At 39.0% G+C, this 24,178-nt stretch overlaps 1 protein-coding gene across 2 annotated transcripts in view; it reads left to right on the forward strand.

Moving 5' to 3' along the window:
• The window catches only part of PTPN4 (protein tyrosine phosphatase non-receptor type 4), a 235,215-nt gene that overhangs the window by 92,641 nt on the left and 118,396 nt on the right, over positions 1 to 24,178 (forward strand). For both annotated transcript variants that reach the window (XM_017891972.1, XM_017891973.1), the window contains exon 3: positions 20,384 to 20,491. In XM_017891972.1, coding sequence (XP_017747461.1) covers positions 20,384 to 20,491 — 108 coding nt within the window. The remainder of the gene's footprint in view (positions 1 to 20,383; positions 20,492 to 24,178) is intronic.

A 24,178-nucleotide genomic window follows, 5' to 3' on the forward strand; every position in this document is an offset into this window, starting at 1 on the left:
TGTGTTGGGAGATCCACTGCTCTCTTCAAAGCTGTCAGACAGAGTCGTTCGCGTCTGCTCAGGCCTCTGCTGTTTCCCCTGTTGTTTTTTAGCTGAGCCCTGCCCCCAGAGGTGGAGTCTATAGAGACAGGCAGGTTTCCTTGAGCTGCTGTGAGCTCCACCCAGTTGGAGCTTCCCAGTGGCTTTGTTTACCTACTTAAGCCTCAGCAATGGCGGGCGCCCCTCCCCCAGCCTCGCTGCTGCCTTGCGGTTAGATCGCTGCAGACTGCTGTGTTAGCAATGAGGGAGGCTCTGTGGGCGTGGGACCCTCCCGCCCAGGTGAGGGATATATTCTTCTGGTGTGCCCGTTGCTTAAAGCGCGGTATTGGGGTGGGAGTTACCCGATTTTCCAGGTGTTGTGTGTCTCAGTTCCCCTGGCTAGGAAAAGGAATTCCCTTCCCCCTTGCGCTTCCAGATGAGGCGATGCCTCGCCCTGCTTCAGCTCTCGCTGGTCAGGCTGCAGCAACTGACCAGCACCGATTGTCTGGCACTCCCTAGTGAGATGTCCCCAGTACCTCAGTTGAAAATGCAGAAATCACCGGTCTTCTGTGTCGCTCGCGCTGGGAGTTGGAGACTGGAGCTGTTCCTATTCAGCCATCTTGCTCCGCCCCCTAATTAAATCTCTTTACTTACGATAGGTAAATTTAAAATTTGTATTTCTTCTTGAGTTAATACCTGTAGTTTGAGTCTTTCTAGCAGTTCATCCATTTCATCTACATTATTTATCTGCATACATTTTTTCTTAATGTTCCTTAACATCTTTTTTTCCCCCTCGTAACTTCAGTATTAATGTACCTTCTTTTATTCCTGGTTTTAATAACTTTTTACTCTTTTTTTTTTCGTTCTCAGTCTACCTAAAGGTTTATTAATTTTTCTGATCTTCTCAAAAAACTAACTTTTGGTTCTGTTGATTATTGTTTTTTAATTCTCTATTTTATACATGTCTGCACTAATCTTTCCTTTCTTTGTGCTTTGGATTTAGATTTATATAGTGTCTTCAGGTAAAAGATTCTTTATATGAGATCTTTTCTTTTGTTAGAAAGTCATTTGTAGCTATAAATTTTTCTCTAATTTAGCTGCATTCTGTCAAATGTGATATGTTGTTATCTTCATTTTCATTTATATCGAAGTATTTTCTAATTTCTCTTGTGATTTCTTCTTTGATCCATTGGTTGTTTATGAGTGTGCTATTTTAATATCCACACATTTGTGAATTTTCTATATTTCTTTCTGTTACTGATTTCTAGTTTGATTCCATTTGTTGTTGGAGAATATGTTGTGTATTATTTCATTTCCTTTAAATTTACTGAGGTTTATTTCGTGGCCTACCATATGGTTTATTGTGCAGAATATTTCATGTGCACTTGAGAAGAATGCCCTTTCTGCTATTGTTGGATGGAGTGTTCTGTCTGACCTGTCAGTCAGGTCTCGTTAGTTTATGGCATTGTTCCAAGTCTTTTATTTCCTTGCTGATCTCTGCCTTGTTGTTTAATACGTTATTGAAAGTTGAGTTTGGGAATCTACAACCGTTATTGAATTGTCTGTTTTTTGGTACATATATTTTTATGTTTGTATCTTCTGATGGAAGAACCTTTTAGCATTATAAAATTTCCTTCTTTGTCTCTAGTAACATTTTTATTTTAAAACTTTGTGTGGTATTAGTATAGCTGTTCCACCTTCCTTAGGGTATAACTTTTTAAATCCTTTACTTATTGTATATTTGTATTTCTGAAAGAAAAGTGTGTCTTCCATTGGCAGCATATGCTGTGTCTTATTTTTTTTTTTTTTTTTACCAGTCTGACATCCCTGCCTTTTGATTGATTTTTGTTATGTCAATTAATGTTATTATTGATATGGTTGGATTTATATTTGTACCACTTTACTTTTTGTTTTTTGTATGACTCATGTCTTTTTTGTTTCTCTTTTCCTCCTTTATTGCTGTCTTTTGCATTCAGTGCATATTTTCTTGTGTAACATTTGAATTCCTTTAATGGTTTTTTCAATTTTTTTTTTTTTTTTTTTTACTAGTTGCTTTAGGACTTAAGCAGATACATCTTAACTTATCAGAATACTTCAGGCTTATAATAACTTAATTACAGTGAGATACAGAAATATTACTTTATATAGCTCAATTTCCTCTTTCCCCTTCTTGTACTGTTATTCTTACATATACATGTATTACAAACCCCAAAATATATACCGTAATTATTACTTTATATAATTTTATGTCTAGTAAGCTGAGAGAAGAGAGGAGATCAGGTATGTATTTATAGAAATTGATATATTAGCCTTCTATTTATCATTTCTGGTGCTTTTCATTTCTTTCTATAGATTCAAGGTACCATCTGGTATCATTTCCATAGGCCAAAAAAGCTTTTATGTACATATACATATATATGTATACATATAAAAAATATATATATATTGTGTATATATATATACACACACATTGTTTTATGCTATTTATACTATAATAAATCAGATAAGAAAGAAAGGAAATACTCATATATATATATATATATTTTTTGAGACGGAGTTTTGCTCTTGTTGCCCAGGCTGGAGTGCAATGGCATGATCTTGGCTCACTGTAACCTCCGCCTCCTCGGTTCAAATGATTTTCCTGCCTCAGACTCCTGAGTAGTTGGGATTACAGGCATGCGCTACCACGCCCAGCTAATTTTGTATTTTTAGTAGAAATGGGGTGTCTCCACGTTGGTCAGGCTGGTCTTGAACTCCTGACCTCAGGTCCGCTGCCTCAGCCTCCCAAAGTGCTGGGATTACAGGTGTGAACCGCCGCGTCTGGCCAGAGATGCTCTGTTTTATAGTTACACATTTACCTGTACCAGTGCTCTTTGGTTTTTCATGTAAATTCGTATCGCTGTCTGGGGTCACTTTTTTTCAGCCTGAAGAACTTCCTTTGGTATTTCTTGTAAGGTGGATCTGCTGGCAACAAATACTCTCAGTATTTGTTTACGTGGAAATGAATGTCTTTATTTTGCCTTTATCTTTTAAAGATGTGCTGAGTACAAGATTCTTGGTTAGAGTTTTTGTCTCTTTCAGTGCTTTGAAATATGTCATCCAAGTGTCTTCTGGCTTCTCTTGTTTCTTGCGACAAGTCAGCTATTCATGTTTTTGGAGTTTCCTTGTATATGAGGAGTTGTCATTTTTTCTTTTGCTGCTTTGAAGGTATCCTTTGTTTTTTTGGCATCTTTAATGCTGCCTGGTGTGGATCGTTTTGCATTTATTGTACTTATAGTTCATTGAGCTTTTTGCAGGAGTAGATTAATGTTTTTCATCAAATTTAGGAAGTTCACATCCACATTTCTTTAAATAATTTCTTCTGTTTCCTTCTCTCCTCTCCTTCTGGTACTGTCGTTATGCATACATTGGTGGCCTTTTAAAGGTGCTTGCATTTCTCTGAGGCTCTCAATTTTTCTTCTTTTTTTTTTTTTTTTTTTTGAGATGGAGTCTCACTCTGTCACCCAGGCTGGAGTGCAGTGATGCAATCTCAGTTCACTGCCACATCTGCCTCCTGGGTTCAAGCAATTCTTCTGCCTCAGCCTCCTGAGTAGCTGGGATGACAGGTACGTGCCACCACGCCTGGCTAATTTTTGTATTTTTAGTGGAGACGGGGTTACACCATGTTGGTCAGGCTGGTCTCAAACTTCTGACCTCGTGATCCACCCACCTCAGCCTCCCAAAGTGCTGGGATTATAGGCGTGAGCCACCGTACCTGGCATCTTCATTCTTTTTTCTCTGTATTATTTGGATTATATAAGCTGTTGATCTGCTTTCAAGTTTGCTGATTATCTTTTTTCAGTTCAGATCTACTGGTAAGCCCCTTAAATTTATTTTCATGACAGGTATTTTATGAAAAACCATTTGATTTTGTTTTATAACTTCTATCTCTTTATATTTTGTATCTGAGATATTGTCATCGTACCTTTCATTATCTCTTTAAGCATGGTCTCCTTTAGTTCTGTGAATATATTTATAAGGACTGCTTTGAAGTATTGTTCAATCTGACACGTAGGCCCTCTCACGAGCAGTTCCTGTTACCTGCTATTTTTCTCCTGTTTGTCTTATACGTTTGTTTCTTCACCTGTGTTATGTTTTTGATTAAACTTGACATTTTACTTTATTTTATATATTTTTGAGATAGGGTGTTGCTTTGTCACCCAGGCTGAAGTGCAGTGGTTGTGATCATGGTTCACTGCAGCCTCAACGTCCCAGACTCAGTTGATCTTCCCACTCAGCCTCCCGAGTAGCTGGGACACAGAAACACATTACACAGTACAGGCACACAGAAACACATCTGGCTAATTTTTGTACTGTTTTTGCAGAGATGAGGTTTCGCCATGTTGCCCAAGCTGATCTCAAACTGCTGGGCTCAAGCAAACCACCCACCTCAGCCTCCCAAAGTGTTGGGATTAGAGGTGTGAGCCACTGCATCTAAGCAAACCGGACATTTTAGATTGTGTATTGTAACTATTGATAACATATTGACCCCTCGCTTCCAAGCCTTGTCATTATTGTTTGCTTGTTTTTCAGTGATTTGATTGAACTGTTTTAGCCTCTGATATCTTCTCACAGTGCACAGCATTAGGCATTGTCACAGTCACCCTGGGATGACAGTGGTTTATCAGGGCTCTGTTTAATTCTCTTCTCTGATTTCTCTTAGGTTAACTGCTTCTGTCAGTTTCATATGCAGTTGTTAAGCTTCAATAATTATCGTCTCATTTCTACATTTGTTTCATCAGTGTATAAAATAGAGCATAAATTGTTCCACAGTCTTGATCCAGTTAAATCTAAGCCCCTTTGCAGGGATAGTTTTTGAGGCCAGTCTTTGTTTGTTCTGACTCTAGGAGGGCTCTTAACTTATTTGTTTTAGCCTCTTATCATATTTCCTTGGTTATCTCTGGTAAACTAGCTGACCTATGTTGTTTTCAAGAGCACTCTTAGGCTGGAACTTCTCTATACTCAGTACCAAATAAAGTCAGTTTCTTTGGGTAGAGCTTTTAAGTATTCTGTTCTTGTGGCTTCTCTCCCTTTAACATAGCTTCTCCACTGCTCTAGAGTTGGGGTGGGGACAGTGTTCGGCTTCTCTTGGAGTGAAACTCCTGCCTTACAAGCAGGGCTTTTGTAGGGGCAGTGTCCTTTACTTGATTTGCCTCTCCCTACATGGAATTTTTGCCCTATGAGTGAGCTGAGGCAAGGGTGATTAGGGCTCAGTATTCTGGACCATCTGTGTCTGAGGTAGAGTCTTGCCCTGTAAGCGTTGGGTGGAGGAAGGTCGCTTTTGATATCTTTGACACACCATTCTGGAATTTAAATTGTGATAATTGTTGCTGGGAAGCATGATAAATGCTGGTGGTCTGCCTCTCCTGTATCCCTTGTCTAGGATCTGGGGGAAAAGGGATTTGCATCTTCCTGGCCACATTTTCTCAGAGTGGAACATTGGCCTGGTCAGCAGGAGGGAGTGGGTTGTGGCTTAAGTACCGCAGGGTCTTGCTGATCTTACTGAGATTTAGTAGACTCTGTGGAATAAATGCTGTTTTATTTGTTGCTTTCTTTTAGGTGAATTCTCCAAGACTAAATTCTTGCTTTTTGTTTTTGTTTTATAATTTTCCCTAGTAGTAGTTGTTATGCTCAGGAACAGATTCATAGAGTTCCTTTCTGTACATCATCACTTGATTGATTTTTAAGCACTGAACCAGCGTTGCATCTATGGTAAAACCCCATTTGGTCATGTATAATCCTTTTGAGATATTGCTCAGTTCCCTTGCTACTATTAATATTTTTTGAGGATTTTTGCATCTGTATTCATGAGAAACATTAGTCTGTAGTTTTCTCTTTTATACTATCTTTTTCTGTTTAAGTATCAGGCTAATGCTGGTTTCATAGAGTGAGTTGGGAAATTCCACCCTCTATTTTCTGGAGGAAGGTTGTGTAAAATTATTCTTAATTCTCATCTAAATGATTTGTATTTTGTAGACTTCTCCAGTGAAATCAGGCCCACGAGATTTGTTTTTTGGGGAGGTTTGCTTTGAAACTATTGTTACTGGTGGAAGGTGTCCAAGTTACCAGCAGTGAATCCTTACAGGTCTGCAGCAACCTTAACTCTTGCCTCCTTATAAGAAAGAATTCCACTGAGGGGCATAAGGTAGAAAAAGAGACTGAGGCAAGTTTCAGCAGGAGTGGAAGTTTATTAAAAAGCTTTAGAGCAGGAAAGAAAAGAAAGTGCACTTACTTGGAAGAGACCCAAGTGGGCACCAAGAAGGTCAAGTGCCACGTTTAACTACGATCCTAGGACTTTATGGGCTGGTCCCCTTCCGGCATCTTGGAACCCTTTCCCATGATTCTTCCTTTAGGGTGGGCTGTCCACATGCACAGTGTCCTTCTTACCCTTAGGAAGTGAGCACATGCAGTGCGTTTAGAAAGTTTCACACATGCCCATCTGAGGCTTTCTTCCCTTTCCCAGTGGTGTGCCCTCGGAAAGCCAGGCTCTGCTATTTTGTCTCTTAATGCACATGCCTGGGTTCCCTCACCCAACACCTGAGATTTTATTGGAAGTCCTTGTTGCTTCTCCCTGGCACCTGCATTCAATTAACACTTTATAACGTTAACAGCTGTAGATTATCAGGAGATTGTCTCTCCCTGCCTCCGGCTGCTGAATTATCTTTAGAGAGGCAATGCATAATTGTGGAACCATCACCTGATCACCTGACATTCTTAGTGGGTGGGGGAGAGCCCTCTCCTGCCTGGCTTATGCCTGCCTAACTACCTGTAACACTATGATTTCAATTTTTAAAATTATTATGTGTCTTTTAAAATGATCTATTTCATATTAGGTGAATTTTAGTAGGAAATTTGTGAGGAATTTATCTGTTTCATCCAAGTTCTCAAATTTATGCTTATAGATTCCCTTCTCCTATTTTGTTACTTTGTAAATGTTTTTGGAATGTGTAGTTACATCCTTAGCTTTGTTGGGACAACTGAATTCCTCTTCAAAGACTCAACTTCCTGGTTATAAGTTGTAAATCAACCCTACTCCCTTCTTTTTCCCCCTTCTCCTTTTCTTGCAAATTGCACGTTTACCCTAGTTGGGAAAAAAAATTAGGTCTAAGCCAACCAGGATCAGCTTAGATTGTGCGGTCCAACCCCAGCCAATAGAGGAAGGGCACAGAAACAGGAGCTGCATGAGGGTTAAAAACCCCTTCCTTCCTTTGTTTGGTGTGCGCTTGCAGTTGTAACAGGTGCGAGCAGCACCCTTCCGCCAAAGTAAAAGTGCCATGCTGAGAAATTTTCTGTTTCAGTGCAGGTTTCTTTTGGCTACGCCGAGCACTGGTTTCCAACAGCCTCAATTCTCTAAAGGTTGATTTGTGTCTTTTTTTCCCCTTTTTATTTTAGTCTTGTTAGAGGTTTGTTAATTTCATTGATCTTTTCAAATGACCAGATTTTTGTTTTACCAAATTTTGTCTATTTCTTGTTTTAAATACTTAGATTTCTGCTCTTTCCTGTATTCCCTAATTTTGGTTTCTCTTTTTCTAATTTTCTTTAGGTAGGAGCTTAGACTTGATTTGAGATCTTCCCTTTTTTTAGTGTAAGCATTTAGGTTTATAAATTTTCCTCTCGACTCTGCTTTGGCTATATTCCACAAGCTTTGGTATGTTGAGTTTTCTTTCAGTTCAGTGTGTTTTGTTTTGTTTTGTTTTGTTTTGTTTTGTTTTGTTTTGTTTTTCTCCAGAGTCCTCTTTGTCCTATGGGTTATTTAGAAGTTGTTTAATTTCCAAATGTTTCCTATCTTTCTCTTGCTGTGTTCTATTTTGATTTCATTATAGTCACAGAACACACTATGTGATTTCAGTTATTCTTAATTTAGTAAGGTTTGTTTTATGACCCAGGATATAACCTGTCTTGTGAATGTCGGTGGATGCTTTAAAATAACATATATTCTGCTGTTGTTGAGTGCCTAGAAATGTCAGTCAATTCTATTAGTTAATATGTTGTTGGGTTCTTTTATATCCATACTGATTTTCTTTTTTACATCTTTGCTGATTAATCTAGCAATTGCTGAGAAAGAGATGTTGACATCCCTAGTTATATTTGTCCCTTTTCTATGGCTTAAGTTGTTTTCTGCCATTTTATTACTAGTTTTATTACTTTATTATTTGTTTCCTTATTTTCTGTTTGTTCTGCTTTTCATTTTTATTTTTTCTGCTTTTCTTAGATTCGTGGCATTTTCTAGAATTTCATTTTTGTTTTTTTTTTTTTTTGAGATGGTGTCTTGCTCTGTCGCCCAGGCTGGAGTGCAGTGGCACACAGTCTCTGATCATTGCAAGCTCTGCCTCCCAGATTCATGCCATTCTCCTGCCTCAGCCTCCCTAGTAGCTGGGACTACAGGTGCCCGCCACCACACCCAGCTAATTTTTTTGTACTTTTTTTAGTAGAGACGAGGTTTCACTGTGTTAGCCAGAATGGTCTCGATCTCCTGACCTCATGATCTGCCCGCCTCGGCCTCTGCTGGGATTACAGGCATGAACCACCGCACCCAGCCTCAGTTTTGTTTTTATAGTGTCTTTGAGAGTATATCTTTGGATAGCTTTTTTAGGTGATTCTTGCTATTATAATTTACATTAAAAAATTTTTATGCTGTATCATTAACAACATTTTATCCCTTTGAGTACATATAAAAACCTTATCTACTTTTAGAGACCTTTCCTTCCTCCTTTATAGTAGAATTATTATAGTATTGTGTTTTCCCCAATATAACTGTATTAAGTATTTTTCTGTATACATTAGGGGCACATCAAATAGGTATAATTTTTGCTTTAGCCTTTAAACATTTATTCTTAAAGAGAAGAATAGGCTTTTGTATTTACTTCCATTTCTCCCATTGCATTACTCTTTATTCTTTTCTGTTGTTCTAAGTTTCTTCATGTTATTTACTTTCTGGTTGGAGAACTTCTGATAGGGCTCTGATGACTGGAGGAACACCAGGGTCCTTTGTCTCAGACCAATTACATGAACAACATGGATACATGTGGCGTGGTTTCAAGGTTTCAGTGAGCAGAAAGTTTAACAAGAAAGAAGGACAAGGCTCCCCCTTACAGAGACCGAGGGAGTGGGGCTCCGAACAGAGAGGAAAACCCTGAGTGCGCCAGAAAACAGTCGGTTATATTAGGAGGCTGGAGGAGGCGGTGTCTGATTTGCATAGGGCTCAGGGCATTGATTTGATCAGGTGTGTCATTCATGTAGTCAGCGAAAAACCTGGCTCTCCCACCCTGGCCTTTTAAAATGCAAGTGCAGTTCGCCATGATGTCCTGCACACACGGAGTCATCTGGAGGCAGCCATGACACTTGGCACACATGGTGATGAGGAGGAGATGGAGGAATTACCATGCTGAATAGACCCAGTTTCTAATCACCAGCATTTGCATATCAAAGCTCGCCGGCCTGGCTTTTCAAGCTGCTTTTCTATTAGAAAAGAAATGTTTCAGGAGCTACCTTTATTAAAAGAAAAAAACCTTATTGAGGACTCCTTACCCTCTCTTATCTGCCTAAAATAATTTCTTAATAACTCCTGTAATATTCCCCCCTGAGGAGATGTCACCTTAACTGCTGTTAGAGGGTTTTGGGCGACAATTCTTTCTGGTTACTTCCTGCTGAAAGGGGGCAGGAGCAGCTCGGGTTCCTCCTGGGGTCGATCTAAGGGTCCTCGGAAGAATGGTGTGCCCACGCATAGTTCACTTTGCAGCACCATTTGGAGGTTGATTGCTTCTAGGCAAGAGAAAATAATTCAAGTTATAGTAGTGAGTATACAAGGTGCAAATATGAATACAAGATGTATAAGCAGGAAGGGGCTTAATAAAAGAGCTAACCAATTCCATAAAGATGACTGGAATTCATTAAAGAGGGATTGTAACTACCCAGGGCTGAAGCCTGCATTTTTTCTTAGCCTGTCAATTATTTTGATTTGATTTTTAAGTATGTGTATGTTTTCCTCTACTTGACTAGAGGTGTTAATCCAGAAACAGCATGTTTCATTTAAAAGTGCACAGGTACCTCCTACTTCAGCTATCAGGACATCTAAGGCCTGTCTATTTTGTGCTACTACTGAGGCTAAAATGTTTGTAGATGGCTGTTGTGCCTCTGTGGCACCTACAGTTGCTTTCCATCCTCATTTCATCAATAATGGAAATATTAAGTACTGATCTTTCAAGGAGAGGGGTGTCCATAAACCAGAATAGACCTCTGGCTATAGAATTTCTCATCCATGGTTTTTCTAAGATGGTGTTATCATGTGCATGCCCTCCCCAGTCTACCCTTTCAGTTAAATCTCCATGCCAGGGCATAGAAAAGATAGATTTCTTTGTCCAGCGTCTACGAGATAATGCAGTTTGCAGAAAAGACCCTGAGTTAGGGATGTCCCCAGATGATGCTGCCGTCTCAGGAGAATTTAAAAATAACAAGTCGAGAACTACTGCTTCTGTAGTACAAGTTCCCTTACAAGGCCTTGGGAGGATTAAGTTTATCCAGGAGCCACAAAGAAAATATAGCCCTGTTCCTTGAAGGGATGGTTCTAAGTTGTGGCTTGTGAGAGACACCAGCAGATTTTTCTCATATCTTAGAAGTTTCCCTTCTTTACATATAATAGGGGCATCCTTGGGATAAGTATATCCATATTTAGAATAGTCTGTTTGGAATTTGGCATGCCAAGTGAGAAGGATCCACCTGACAAATGGAGTTTCAAAAAATTAAAAATACAGTATGCCCTGGCCAATATCTCAGATGATCCTTGTGGCAAGGGCTGTCAGTCCAGATGTCTCCAGTTCACCCACAGATTTGTAAGCTGCTACCATTAGCAAGCATCATACAAGGGTCTGGAATTCCATGGAGGGGCATATTTGGAAAGGCTCATGTGTTCTTTTTTTTGTTTGTTTTGAGACGGAGTCTCACTCTGTCACCCAGGCTGGAGTGCAGTGGCGCGATCTCAGCTCACTGCAAGCTCTGCCTCCCTGGTTCACACCATTCTTCTGCCTCAGCCTCCCACGTAGCTGGGACTGCAGCCGCCTGCCACCATGCCTGGCTAATTTTTTGTATTTCTAGTGGAGGCAGGGTTTCACCATGTTAGCCAGGATGGTCTCGATCTCCTGACCTCGTGATCCACCCACCTTGGCCTCCCAAAGTGCTGGGATTACAGGCATGAGCCACCGCGCTCGCCCCATGTTATTCTTTACGTTATAGTCGGCATGGTGACTTAGAGCATACCACTCCCATCGGGACTTCCAACCAGAAAGAAAGGCTAGATTTTGAAAGCCCCCCATTAGGGCTTCTCATCCTTTTAGATCGCTCCTGTTGCGTTTTCCTCCCCACATCTTTGAACTATCAGCAATTGCAAGTGTGATGTTACAGTATCTGAGATCTCCCAAGTATGGTCCTTCCCTACTGCTTTTAAAGCAGAGGGAGGTATTTGCTATTACCCAGTCAACTTTTACCAGCCTGAGGGTGTGAAGTTTATCTTTGGGGAGAGTGTTCTTTGGCACTGGGGGAAGAGCGTTGTGCTGAGAGTAGTTAGTTACCCAGTTAAAAGTGCCCCCAAACTATGTCCCATTTATGTCTCCTAAATCTTTAAGGATTAAAGGTAAAGCTAACAAAGGGAATCCTACGATGGTGAGTTGTGGGTCACTGAAGGGTTCCTTCGTGTCATTAAACTGAGCAAACCACTTAGGACAGACCCAACAATTAGTCTTGTTATCCAAATGGGCCATGGCTGATACTGCAGGAGCTAAAGGATGTGACATATTACTAAGTCTGACAAGAAGTCCTAACAGACTTATTGAAAGTAAAACACTCATGTTTACTTCTTGTTAGTAAATTATTCCTACTAGGAGGATGATAATTGAGCAAAATGCTACAGTAATTAGATTCTCTGTCCAATATTGTACCCTGAGAATGCTACAGTCTATAATCCTACTGCAAATAGTAGAGTGTAGCAATTCCTGTAGGGGCGGCATGGTAAATAATTTCCATCAAAAAGAAATTCTAATATTTGGCAATGAATCTCAAAAGGAGAGGTAGACAAGACAAAAAGTATTTGGTGAGGTAGGGGTGAGACTGAGTAAAATGAGTAGTTCTCACTCAGTTACTTATCTTTTGTGACTTTCAGCTTAAGATCTCCCATTTCTTTTTTATTTATATTTAAAAAAATTTTTTTTGGCCGGGCGCGGTGGCTCAAGCCTGTAATCCCAGCACTTTGGGAGGCCGAGATGGGCGGATCACAAGGTCAGGAGGTCGAGACCATCCTGGCTAACATGGTGAAACCCCCGTCTCTACTAAAAAATACAAAAAGCTAGCCGGGCAAGGTGGCTGGCGCCTGTAGTCCCAGCTACTTGGGAAGCTGAGGCAGGAGAATGGTGTAAACCCAGGAGGCGGAGCTTGCAGTGAGCTGAGATCCGGCTACTGCATTCCAGCCCGGGCGACAGAGTGAGACTCCATCTCAAAATAAATAAATAAATAAATAAAGACGGGGTTTCACCTGTTAGCCAGGATGGTCTCAATCTCCTGACCTTGTGATCCACCCGCCTTGGCCTCCCAGAGTGCTGGGATTACAGGCGTGAGCCACCGCTCCAGCCAGATCTCCTATTTCTTCACATTGATGTTCAGGATATTCTTCTGGGCTGTCAGGGGTTGCTCCCTCAGTTCTTCAGGCTTTGACTCAAGTGTTATGTATCCAGGAGTAACTTTTATTCCTGTAACTTTTATTGCCTAGAGGAGGTTAAAAGAAGAACAGTGTTAGGCCCTTCCCAGCTTGGGTTTAGGGAGGGAGAGAGAGAAGGGAGAGCCTTTATCAGTACCAAATCTGCTGGGTTAAATAGAGGTGTCCCTGTTTCCTGGGGTTGGGCTTTTGCTAATTGTGCTAATTCCTGTTGGACGTGAGCCAGAGAGGTTATATGCTTAACTAGCTCGGAGATTTCTCGATCTAATAGAAAATCATTGGTAAGGCAAGACTGTCTGTACAGCATCTCAAAAGGGCTAAGACCTAATTTTGAAGGGGTATTTCTTTTTATTTATTTATTTATTTATTTATTTATTTATTTATTTATTTATTTATTTGAAGGGGTATTTCTTATTTGTATTAAGGCCTTAGGAAGAAGAGTGACCCAAGGAAGGTGAGTTTGTCAGGATAATTTTCTGAGGTGTCTCTTGATAATATCATTAGTTGTCTCTACTTTTCCTGAGGATTGGGTCTCCAAGCACAATGGAGATGATATTCTATGCCTAGGACTTTTGAGACCCCTGTGTGACAGCTGCCTTAAATGAGAGCCCTTTGTCACTTTGAAGGTACCTACTTAGAGGAGTTATTTCATTAACTAACATTTTTGTTACCTCAGAGGCTTTTTCTGTATGGCATGGAGATGCTTCTACCCAGTTAGTGAAGGCATCTACCCATACCAGCAGGTATTGAATGCCTTTTGTTTTTGGCATATTGGTGAAGTCTGTCTGCCAGTCTTCCTCTGGATAACTTCCTATTCTTTGGGTTTGAGGAGGAAGGAGTTGCCTGTTCAGGGGATTATTTTTAAGACAGACTTCACAAGCATTAACAACTTGCTCGATTGTTTTTAGTAAGTTCTCTCGTGAAAACAATCTCTGGCACATCAGTAAGTTTTATCCTTTCCCAAGTGAAAAGCTTGATGTAGGATTTTAAGGACTTTCTATTGGCTGGAGACTGGCAAGTGAAGTTTGCCATCCTCCAACTGTAGCTATCCTGAGGGCTGACAAGTACCCTCGAGAAGTGGCCCATTCTGTTTCTGTAGGGGAGCCCTGAGGTTTAATTTCTCTTGTGGAGCCTTCCCAGATTAGAGGGTTTTGAAGTATGTTGATGTCTTGAGGCTTCCTTGCCACTGACGTTGCTGCCTAATCAGCTAATCTATTTCCTTGGCTACCTCATCTGTTCCCTTTTCATGTCCCCTACAATGCATCACTGCTGTTTCTCATGGAAGGAAAACTGAGGATAATAGCCTGTTAATTTTCTTGTGATATTTTATAGGAAATCCATTGGTAATAAGAAAATGCCTTTCCTTTCAAATGGCAGCATGAGCATGGAGATGGCAGCATGAGCAAGGAGAACCAGGCAAGCATACTTGGAGTCAATGTAAATATTAACTACCTTTCCTTTGTTTAATTCAGTTGCTCTTGTAAGAGCTGTTAGCTCAGCTAATTGAGTGCTTGTGCCTGGAGGGAGAGACGCAATTTCAATGATGTCATTTAGAGTGACTACTGGTATCCTGCCTGACTGATCCCTTTTTCTACAAAAGAGCTGCCGTTTGTGAAGAGGGTCCAGTCCTGGTTCTCTAGGGAAGTTTCCCTGAGATCTTCCCTGGCTGCATAGGTCTGTACTTTGACTTGTTCACAGTTATGCTCAGGTTCCCCTGTTTCCTTGGGGAGGAGGGTGGCTGTGTTTAGGCGAGAACAGGTCTTTAATTGGATGTTGGAACCCTCCAACAGCAGGGCATGATATTTAAGGGGATCGCTAAAGGCTCCCCCTGGAGTACTGTAGTCCTGCCACATTATATGGGGTGTAAACAGTTAAACCATTTCTTAGGGCTAATTTGGATGCTTCTGGAACCAGCAGAGCTACTGTGGCAATGGCTTGGAGACATGCTGGTCATCCTTTAGCCATCAAATCAAGTTCGCTACTTAGGTAACCCACTGGCTGTTGAGCTGGTCCTCAAGCCTATGTTAAAACTCCCACAGCCATTCCCTTCCTTTCTGATACATACAGATTGAAGGCCTTCCCTACAGGAAGGCTGAGAGCTGGTGCCTTAAGCAAGGCTTGTTTTAGCCGGTCAGAGGCCTTTAGAGCTTCAGAATCCCAGGTTAAAAGATGAGTTTTAGCTCCCTGAGTTTCTTTTCTTTTCTTTCTTTTTTTTTTTTTTTTTTGAGATGGAATTTTGCTCTGTCACCCGGGCTGGAGTTCAGTGGCATGATCTTGGCTCAGTGCAACCTCTGCCTCCTGGGTTCAAACAGTTCTCCTCTCTCAGTCTCCCAAGTAGCTGCTTTTCAAGCTGCTTTTCTATTAGAAAAGAAATGTGCAGGGCACGGTGGCTCATGCCTGTAATCCCAGCACTTTGGGAGGCCAAGGCGGGCGGATTGCCTGAGGTCAGGAGTTCGAGACCAGTCTGGCCAACATGGTGAAACTAAAAATACAAAGAAAATTAGCTGGGCTTGGTAGCATGTGCCTGTAATCCCAGCTACTCCGAAGACTGAGGCAGGGGAATTGCTTGAACCAGTGAGGTGGAGATTGCAGTGAGCCAAGATTGCACCACTGCACTCCAGCCTGGGTGACAGAGTGAGACTCTGTCTCAATAAAAAAAAAAACAAAGAAATGTTTCGGGAGCTGCCTTTATTAAAAGAAAAAAACCTTACCGAGGACTCCTTACCCTAACTGCCTAAAATAATTTCTTAATAACTCCTGTAATATTTCCTAGAGCATTATTTTAGGGATGATCTGTTGGTGATAATTTCCTTAAATTTTTCTGAGAATATTATTATTTACTCTTCATTCCTATTGAGTATTTTCTGTTGACATAGAATTCTGGATTGACAGGCTTGGGTTTTGTTTGTTTGTTTAGCAATTGAAATTTTTTTATACACTTCCTGATACGGTTTAGATGTTTGTCCCCTCCAAATCTCATGTTGAAATGTGATTCCCAGTGTTGGAGGTAGAGCCCAGTAGAAGGCAATTAGATCATGGGAGCAGATCCCTCATAAATGGCTTATGACCTTGGTGATATGTGAGTTCTTACTCAGTTAGTTAACCTGAGATCCGGTTGATTCTGGGACCTCCCACCCTGGCTGTTTTACTCCTGCTCTTGCCATGTGATGTGCCTGCTTGCACTTTGCCTTCTGCCACGATTGTAAGCTTCCTACGGCCCTCAACAGAAGCTGAGCAGATGTTTGTGCTGTGCTTATACAGCTTGCAGATCCGTGAGCCATTTAAACCCCTTTTCTTTATAAATTACCCAGTCTCAGATATTATTTACAGTGACGCAAGAACAGCCTAACACATTTCCTTTTGGCCTTCTTGGTTGCAGATGAGAAATTCATTCTAATTTGAATTGTCATTACCTATTGGTAATTTCTGTTTGTTTTTTTTTTTAGTTGCTTTCAAGATGTTTACTTTGTGTTTAGTTTTTAGTATTTTGATTATGATGTGTTATAAGGTAGATTTATTTTGATTCATTTTGTTTGGGGTTCACTTGGATTCTTGAATGTGCGTTTTGTTTTGCCAAATTTGTAAACATTTTATTTTTACAATAAAACGTGAAATGAATGCTACTTCGTTTTTTCTTGTCCCACAGGTTGCTGACAGTCTGGTTGTTGTCATCCTTTTATGTTTTCAGTCTGTTTTTTCTGTTGTTCTTTTTCTTTTTTTTCTTTTTTTTTTTTGAGATGGAGTCTTGCTCTGTCGCCCAGGCTGGAGTGCAGTGGTGCCATCTCTGACTCCCGGGTTCAAGCGATTCTCCTGCCTCACCCTCCCGGGTAGCTGGGACTACAGGCGTGTGCCACCATGCCCGGCTAATTTTTTGTTTTTTTTTTTTTGTTTTTTTTTTTGAGTAGAGACAGGGTTTCACCATATTAGCCAGGATGGTCTTGATCTCCTGACCGCCTCATCCGCCTGCTGGGATGACAGGCGTGAGCCACCTGGCCCTTTTCAGTGCTGTTCTTATTGACTAATTTCTATTGCTTTTTCTTCAGGTCCATTGATCATTTTTTTTCTTTCTTATCTTTATTCTTCTGTTGAGCCCATCTAATACGTTTTTATCTGTTACTGTATTTTTCAGTTATATAATTTGCATTTGTTTCTTTTATATCTTCTCTTTCTTTGCTGAAACAATCTTTGTTTTTTTCTAATTTTCTTTTTAACGACATTCATAATGGTTGCTTCCATTGAAACTTTTTTTCTGATGACTGCTTCCAGATCTTTGTCAGATAATTCCAACATCTGATTCATTTTGGTGTTGACATCTGTTGATTGTGTTTTCTTATTCTAGTTGAGATTTTCCTAGCTCTTGTTATAATGAATGATTTTAGATAGTATCTCAGACATTTGAGACATTTTGTTGTGAGATTTTGGATCATATTTAATTGTCTTCGTAGTAGGGAGTCACCTTGGTAGCGTACAGGTCTTGGCCTGCTTTTTAAATTTTGGTCAGTTTCAAATGTAGTTAGTTCACTGTTAAGTGTCCTATCCAGGATTACACTTCAAGATTTAACTATCCCTTTTTCCATTCTACCTTTTCTCTCAAATCTTCTTCCTCCTGTCTGTTTGGGAGACACCAGTTGCTACAGCAATGCGATGATAGCTGTGGAAGTCCAGGCTTCCTCCTCAGCTTCTCCTAATACCCACTCAATAAGGGAAGCCTAATACCTCTTGCTACCAGTAAGCCTAAGTGAAAGTTCAGGATATGTTTTCTGCTTCTGCTTTACACCACCCTAGAGGAGATATTAAGAAGTACTACTCAGTACTGTTTGGAAGTGGGTAGAAGTTCAGGCTTTTCACTTGCTGCCTGCTCAAACCAGGTGGCACATGAAACTAGGCTTCTCATTTGATTTCCATGGACACTAGTAGAGAAGGGCCTGTTTTTTTCCCATTGGGTTTGGCATTGTCAGGTTTCTGTGCTGCCATGTACCCTTTTCTGGTCCTTTTCCTAGAGAAAGCAGGCTTTTCTTGGGCTCTTTCATCAGCACCTATTGGCATTTCTGGGTTACAGAATTCTGCAGTACCCAGTCTGTGATATATAGGAAGTGAAGGAAAACCCAAAGTATAGAGCCCAGAAATAAATCTGTACATTCAGTGGAGGAAAGAATAGTTTCTTCAACCAAAGGTACACTGGACTCACCTTAGTAGCTTTTTAAAAAGATTAATGCTTGGTCTCTTCCCCAGACAAATATAATCAGAGTGAGAGACATGTCAGGGAGGTAGACTGCATCAGTCTATAAAACATTTGCAGGCAATTTGAATGGGAGCCAACATTGAGAGGCGCTGTTTGAAGCACATACTTCCCACGATTGTTGAGTTTTTTTCAGAGAGCCATTTGACCCAGTTCTGGCCAATAAGAGTCTTTGTACGGTGACTTTTACAAGGGAGCTTGTTCTTTTGAACATATCCACGTGTGGATATGAATCTTGGAATTGCCATGAGCATCTTGCTAAAGGCTCACAAATATAGCCAACACTTGGAATGCAGATGAGAATGATGGAAAGAAACCTAGTCTTGATGTCCCTTGACTGCCAAATTAGCTTGCTCTGGAATCTTTTGTGCCTCTGTACTTTCCATTATATGAAAAAAATGTGTCCTTATAGTTTCAGCTGTAAGTTTGAATTCTGACTGGTATCTGGAAGTTTCTAAACTGCTATAGCTAATGAGAAGAAAAACTAGTGGTAAAATACATCACTGTTCTCTACCATGTACATTTTCTGTTACTATAGCAGAATATCTGAGACTGGGTAATTTATTTTAAAAAGAGGTTTACTGGCTAGGCGCGGTGGCTCACGCCTATAATCCCAGCACTTTGGGAGGCTGAGGCGGGCAGATCACCTGAGGTCAGGAGTTCGAGACCAGCCTGACCAATATGATGAAACCCTTTCTCTACTAAAAATACAAAAATTAGCCAGGTGTGATGGCATGCACCTATAATCCCAGCTACTCAGGAGACTGAGACAGGAGAATCGCTTGAACCCAGGAGGTGGAGGTTGCAGTGAGCCAAGGTCAGATTGTGCCGTTGCACTCCAGCCTGGGCAACAAGAGCGAAACTACTTCTTGAAAAAAAAAAAAAAAGAGGTTTATTTTGGCTGGGAAATCAAATCCAAGATCAGACTGCCACATCTGGTCGGTCCTGAGGGTTGCATGCTGTGTCATAACATGGCAGAGAAGCAGAAGGGGAAGTGGGTGCATGTAAAAGGGACAGAACCCCAGGGGCAGCCTCACTTTATACCAACCCACTTGTGGTAATTAATCTAGTACTGTGATAGTGAGAACTTACTTGCTCCCTTGAGAATTAACCTTGTCTCTGGAAAGCGACATTAATCCCTCTAAATGACCTAATCACCTCTTAAAGGTCTTGTCTCTCAGAACCACCATACCAGGGACCAAATTTTCAACACATGAATTCTAGGGGACAAACTCAAACCATTGAGCATGTTTTTCTAATATATGTCATATATAAATGTAACGAGAATACGCTTCTCTAGTGAATTTATTGATAGGTATAGAAGTTTCCTCCAGTATTAGATTTTGTTTGCTACTTATGTTAAGATGCCAGAGTAGTTGATATTGTTATTGCTTGTTTTGTCAAATTGCTTTCCCAACAGCTATCTTTCTACCATGTTAGCAGCAATAAGTATTTCTTGTCTTTATTTTTTATCATTTGATTTTATTTTGGGGATTGTTGTTTGCCCATGGCATGTCATTATAATTTCCCAGTTTCTTTTTAAATTTTAACTGAACATGTTGATCATTTGTCTGTTTTTACTCACTAGTTATATTTTTTGGTGGGGAGGATTGTCTAATCATATCTTTTGTACCACAATTTAACATCTTTGGAATTTGGGGAAGTTGTAGTTACTTCCCCAAAGAATAGTAGTACTAATTCTACATGATAGAGTTAGTATGAGGTTAAAATGAGATAGTTTTCTAAAGTTCTCTGAGTACTTTGGCAATGAAAATATTAGCAATCCTTTATCAATTAGCTATGAATAATTGTTACCGTCTTTGTTTCCCCTTTTATGGCATTATTTATTTTAATACAAAATTATATTTTAAGTAATATTTAGCCAAATATGTCACTTTCCAGTCACAATTTAAATATAAGAATAAAAGGCATAACAAAATGGTATAGATATATACATGAGTTGATGCGGCAATAATATGAACTAACAAAAATACCATGATAGCCTGAAAGTGGAAAGTATTTTCAATACAATGTTTCTTTATATTTTCGTAGTATATGCTCTTTAAACCAGTTTGCCTAAGGTCAGGTTGTTTTCTAAAAGTACTATGTCACATGGGAAGTCTTTTTTCTCAACCAAGTCATCGGTATGGAAACAGTTACCAAGTTAACCCATTTATGCCTAGTGCTCCATTATTGGCATGCTAAGCTCCTGGGAGTTATTTATATCCTACTGTTCAAGGTCATCGCCGAGGCCTGATTTTTCGCACAAAAAAAGTTTGCTACCTCTGGCATAAATGGGTTAATATATGAGGACAAAAGTCGACCAGGTTAAAAAATGTGAAGTGTGTAACCTATCAAAGCTGATTTCATTCAATTTTTTTTTCCAGAAACATGATCAGGGGCAAGTCTTGTTGGATATAGTCTTCAAGCATCTTGATTTGACTGAGCAGGACTATTTTGGTTTACAGTTGGCTGATGATTCCACAGATAACCCAGTAAGTTTAAGATTTTGTCTTTCATTTTTATTTAGTTTTTCTTCTCAGTTTAGTATAGAAAGTCCTTTCTGATTTACAATGTTCACTGATTTGATGAGATTTTTTTTTTACTTGACTTAAATAGAGGTAATTCTTTTTCTTTTGTTCCTCTTTTCTTGACATTTTAATCTTTCAGAAGTTATTAGTTTTAAGGCTTTCATGATTATGTCAGGTAATGTCACTTTCATTTATTTTGTGTCTCAGACAACTAAAAAGTAAGTCCAATTTATGCCTGTTGACTGAAAGAGAGGAAATTGGGCATAAAGGTTAAAATACCTTCAGATGTATATAGTCTGCACTAAAGTAAAATTAGTTTTTTTATTGTATTTGTAGAGAGCTGTTTCTGATAAAAATTCTTAATTTATTCAATGTCAAATTTCCAAATTTCATCAGAGACCCTCACAAATAAGATAGAGATTAAATTTCAGAGCTGTACAATTATTTGGCATTAAACTCCTTGGATTTTTACTTATTCTTTAGTAATTGCAATTGTGGTTCTTTTAATTAGAAAGATCACATCATAGAAATAGAAGATAGCATGTGAATAGTAGAAATGTTTACTTTGACAATTAAGCATTATAAAATGCACTAAAGGATATATCTTACTCTGAACCTAGATAAAGGGTATACAAGCAAATTCTGATTGAATTCTTTGTAAATTTATGTGCTTACACAGTGAGGGACTTCTACAATGAAGTATATTCTTTTGATTAGTGTAAGAGGATCTCCATTTTGAAGGGAATATTTCATATACTTTTAGAAAAATTAGGAGGCTGAAGAAATGGTTCTGAATTAATGTTTTAGAAATCTGTTTATAAGGCTATATTAGTAGAAGGGCTATAGAAAATACAAGTAATATTTATGAGAAAAGTTGGTTTGTTTTTTTTCTTCCTCTCTCTCGTGGTTGGGATCGTCGTTCTCTGAATGAATAGCTAGTGGGAATTATATATGAAACGTTAAATACTACCACTTACTTTCTTGACATCATTTACTGATTTTGTACCACAAACCAGTCATGGAAAAATATGAGGAAGGCACAAAGAAAAACAAACCAAGGGCCAGCTAGTCTCAGAGAAAATAAATGCTTTTATACCGAACTAAAATTAAAATAAACTTTCCTCATACTTTGATGCCTTCACTAGACGACCTGAGCTTCTTCAGGGGCCTAGAGTTACACTGTTGTTTCCTGATAAATAAACCCATGTAAAAATGAAAGTGAGTAGAAATATCAGTAATGCAACCTTTCCCAGGTTGAACCTAAAATAATCAAAAGGGTCAGAATGTAGTTTAAAGAGTTTATTCAAGTGCGAAGGTTGAGGACCTCAGCCCAGGATATACTTGCAAGTTGCCTTGGAGAGTGCTCTGGAGAACATAAGAAAGGTTTGAGTTTTTAAAGAATAAACAGGATCAATCAGGAGAACGAGTAAGTGCAAAAGTTGTTCTTCAGGAATTCTCATTGATTTACAGAAATAACATTGGTTAGTGATTGGCTATACATGGTTGAACTATAGGGTGTATAACATTTTACGGCTACTTGGCTTCAGTCTGCAGCCCACATAGCAAGTAGCTTCAAGAGGTAATTATGTCATTGAAGGGAGAGTGAGATATGACTGCTGTTACTTTTTAAATGCCTTTCTTGTCCTGATCATTTAAAGGTGCTCACATTCCTCAGATAAAAGGTTTTTTTCCTTTCTTACCAGAAAGGCAAATTGTGAGCCAAGCAAATACCTGAAAGTTGACTGTTATACCTCATTAAGTATACCTCATGGAGAGAAAAAATAGATAATTCTTAGATCTTGCTGACCCTCGTAAGTCAGATCCTCTAGCTATAGGCTGGCATTAGATTGACGGGGTAAGTGACAAGATGACAAAGAGGAAGAGACCCGCGACTGTAGTCACTACCATAAGTATGAAAACCATCCTTTTCAGGAAGCACTTCAGAAGGATTAATATTGAGATCATGTATACTACAAGAGATAAAAATTCTGTCACATAAATTTGTATACAAAAAGACATATCATATACAAAAGATGTAGAGCTAATTACACCAGAATGAATGTAGGGAAAAGGTATTTGTAGCTAGGTTGATCTTTTGCTGTCTCCTACTTTTCTTTCTTTATCTTTTCTGTCTTGAGTATTCCTTCTCAAATAAGATACATTCCAGGTTCCAAGAGTCCAGTTGTTTATGATTCAAAGAAATTCTTCCAGAAAAGTTAGAATCAGAATTTTAAAGGCCCAAAAGAGGCTTTAGAGATTATCTAGCCTCACACTCTAATTTTTCATAAGACATCATCCCAAGCCAAAGCTACTTCCTGGCATTAGTGAAACTAGGACCTGGATCTCCTAACTCCCCATGCTAGTCTTGTCTGCTGCACTGCAGTTTCATTATTTAAATATTTGGAAGAATTTTTGAGATGCCAAAATGTGTCCACAGAAGGACCTTTAGAGCACAAATCTTATAAATAGTGTCCCATTTCTAGTTGTCAAGAGCACAAATCTTATAAGTAGCGTTCCAATTCTAGTTGTCAGTGTGAATTAAGGCTTTGAGGATAATTAACGGACTGAAGGAAAAAGATGCTATGCTTCAAGAGAAAGGAGTACGGGAATATCATTTATAAAACATCTGTGAATTTGTTAATCAACTAAATGTTTTGCTTGTAATATTCCATTTTATTCTCACAATACTTTCCTCACTTATGATGAAAGTATCATTAAAACCATTTTAAAGATGAAAAACTAATGCTTATGAAAGTCAATTAATTTGTTTAATGTCATGGAAACTACTGAAGTAGCTGAGAAAGAACTTGAACTTAGATCTAACTTCAAAGCCTGTACTCTCTACCACATGATGTTGCTTCCCAAGTGATGATAATATGGATGCATAGGATTTACAAAGTAAATGAACATATTAAGGAGAGGAGGTAACCATATAATAAAATTACTATCAGTAATCAAAAGGAATTTGACAAGATTCTACTAGAATTAATTCTCACCTATCTTTAGCTCAGAGTTTTTAAATCTTAAAACTTCTGTATGTTACATATACATATGCACATGTATCTATATATTATGTATATATTTATGCATATTTTTATATATTAGTTTTAGAGAATTAGAACTATTGCATTAGACATTGAAATTAATGTAATTGGGTTTATAATTGATAAACGTAAAAGGCACTTAGCGTGTTGTTTTTTTTCTCGTAAGTATTAAATAACAAATACAGAATAATAGCTGACTGTCTTTCCCTTTAGAATCTTCCTTGGTAATAAGTTCCAGTGCAACAAAGAAAATTACTTAAAGCTTTGACTTTTCAGAATTTCTCATGCTTTAATTTAAGACCTGTTTATCACAATTTTAGCTTTTAGCCATAATATCTTGTTGTAGTAGTAATATTCAGTAAATGTATGTTGAATTAATGAGGAAAATAATATTGTGGTTATAATTCATTATGCATTATTTCTTTAATTTTATGAGCAGTTAAAGGTGGCTTTTTCTTAGTGGTCTTTATCAGCATGCTATTTAACAGAGCCTTGAGATTATATTATTCCTGTGCATTTACTGTTACTTTCCTTATTAAATTGAATTATACTGCTCTTAAGTAGGATAGAGGATAGATTATTAATTATTGTTGGCCTGATCTTTGTG

Source organism: Rhinopithecus bieti, unplaced genomic scaffold (assembly GCF_001698545.2).
Source record: "Rhinopithecus bieti isolate Rb0 unplaced genomic scaffold, ASM169854v2 scaffold_19969, whole genome shotgun sequence".
NCBI lineage: Eukaryota > Metazoa > Chordata > Mammalia > Primates > Cercopithecidae > Rhinopithecus > Rhinopithecus bieti.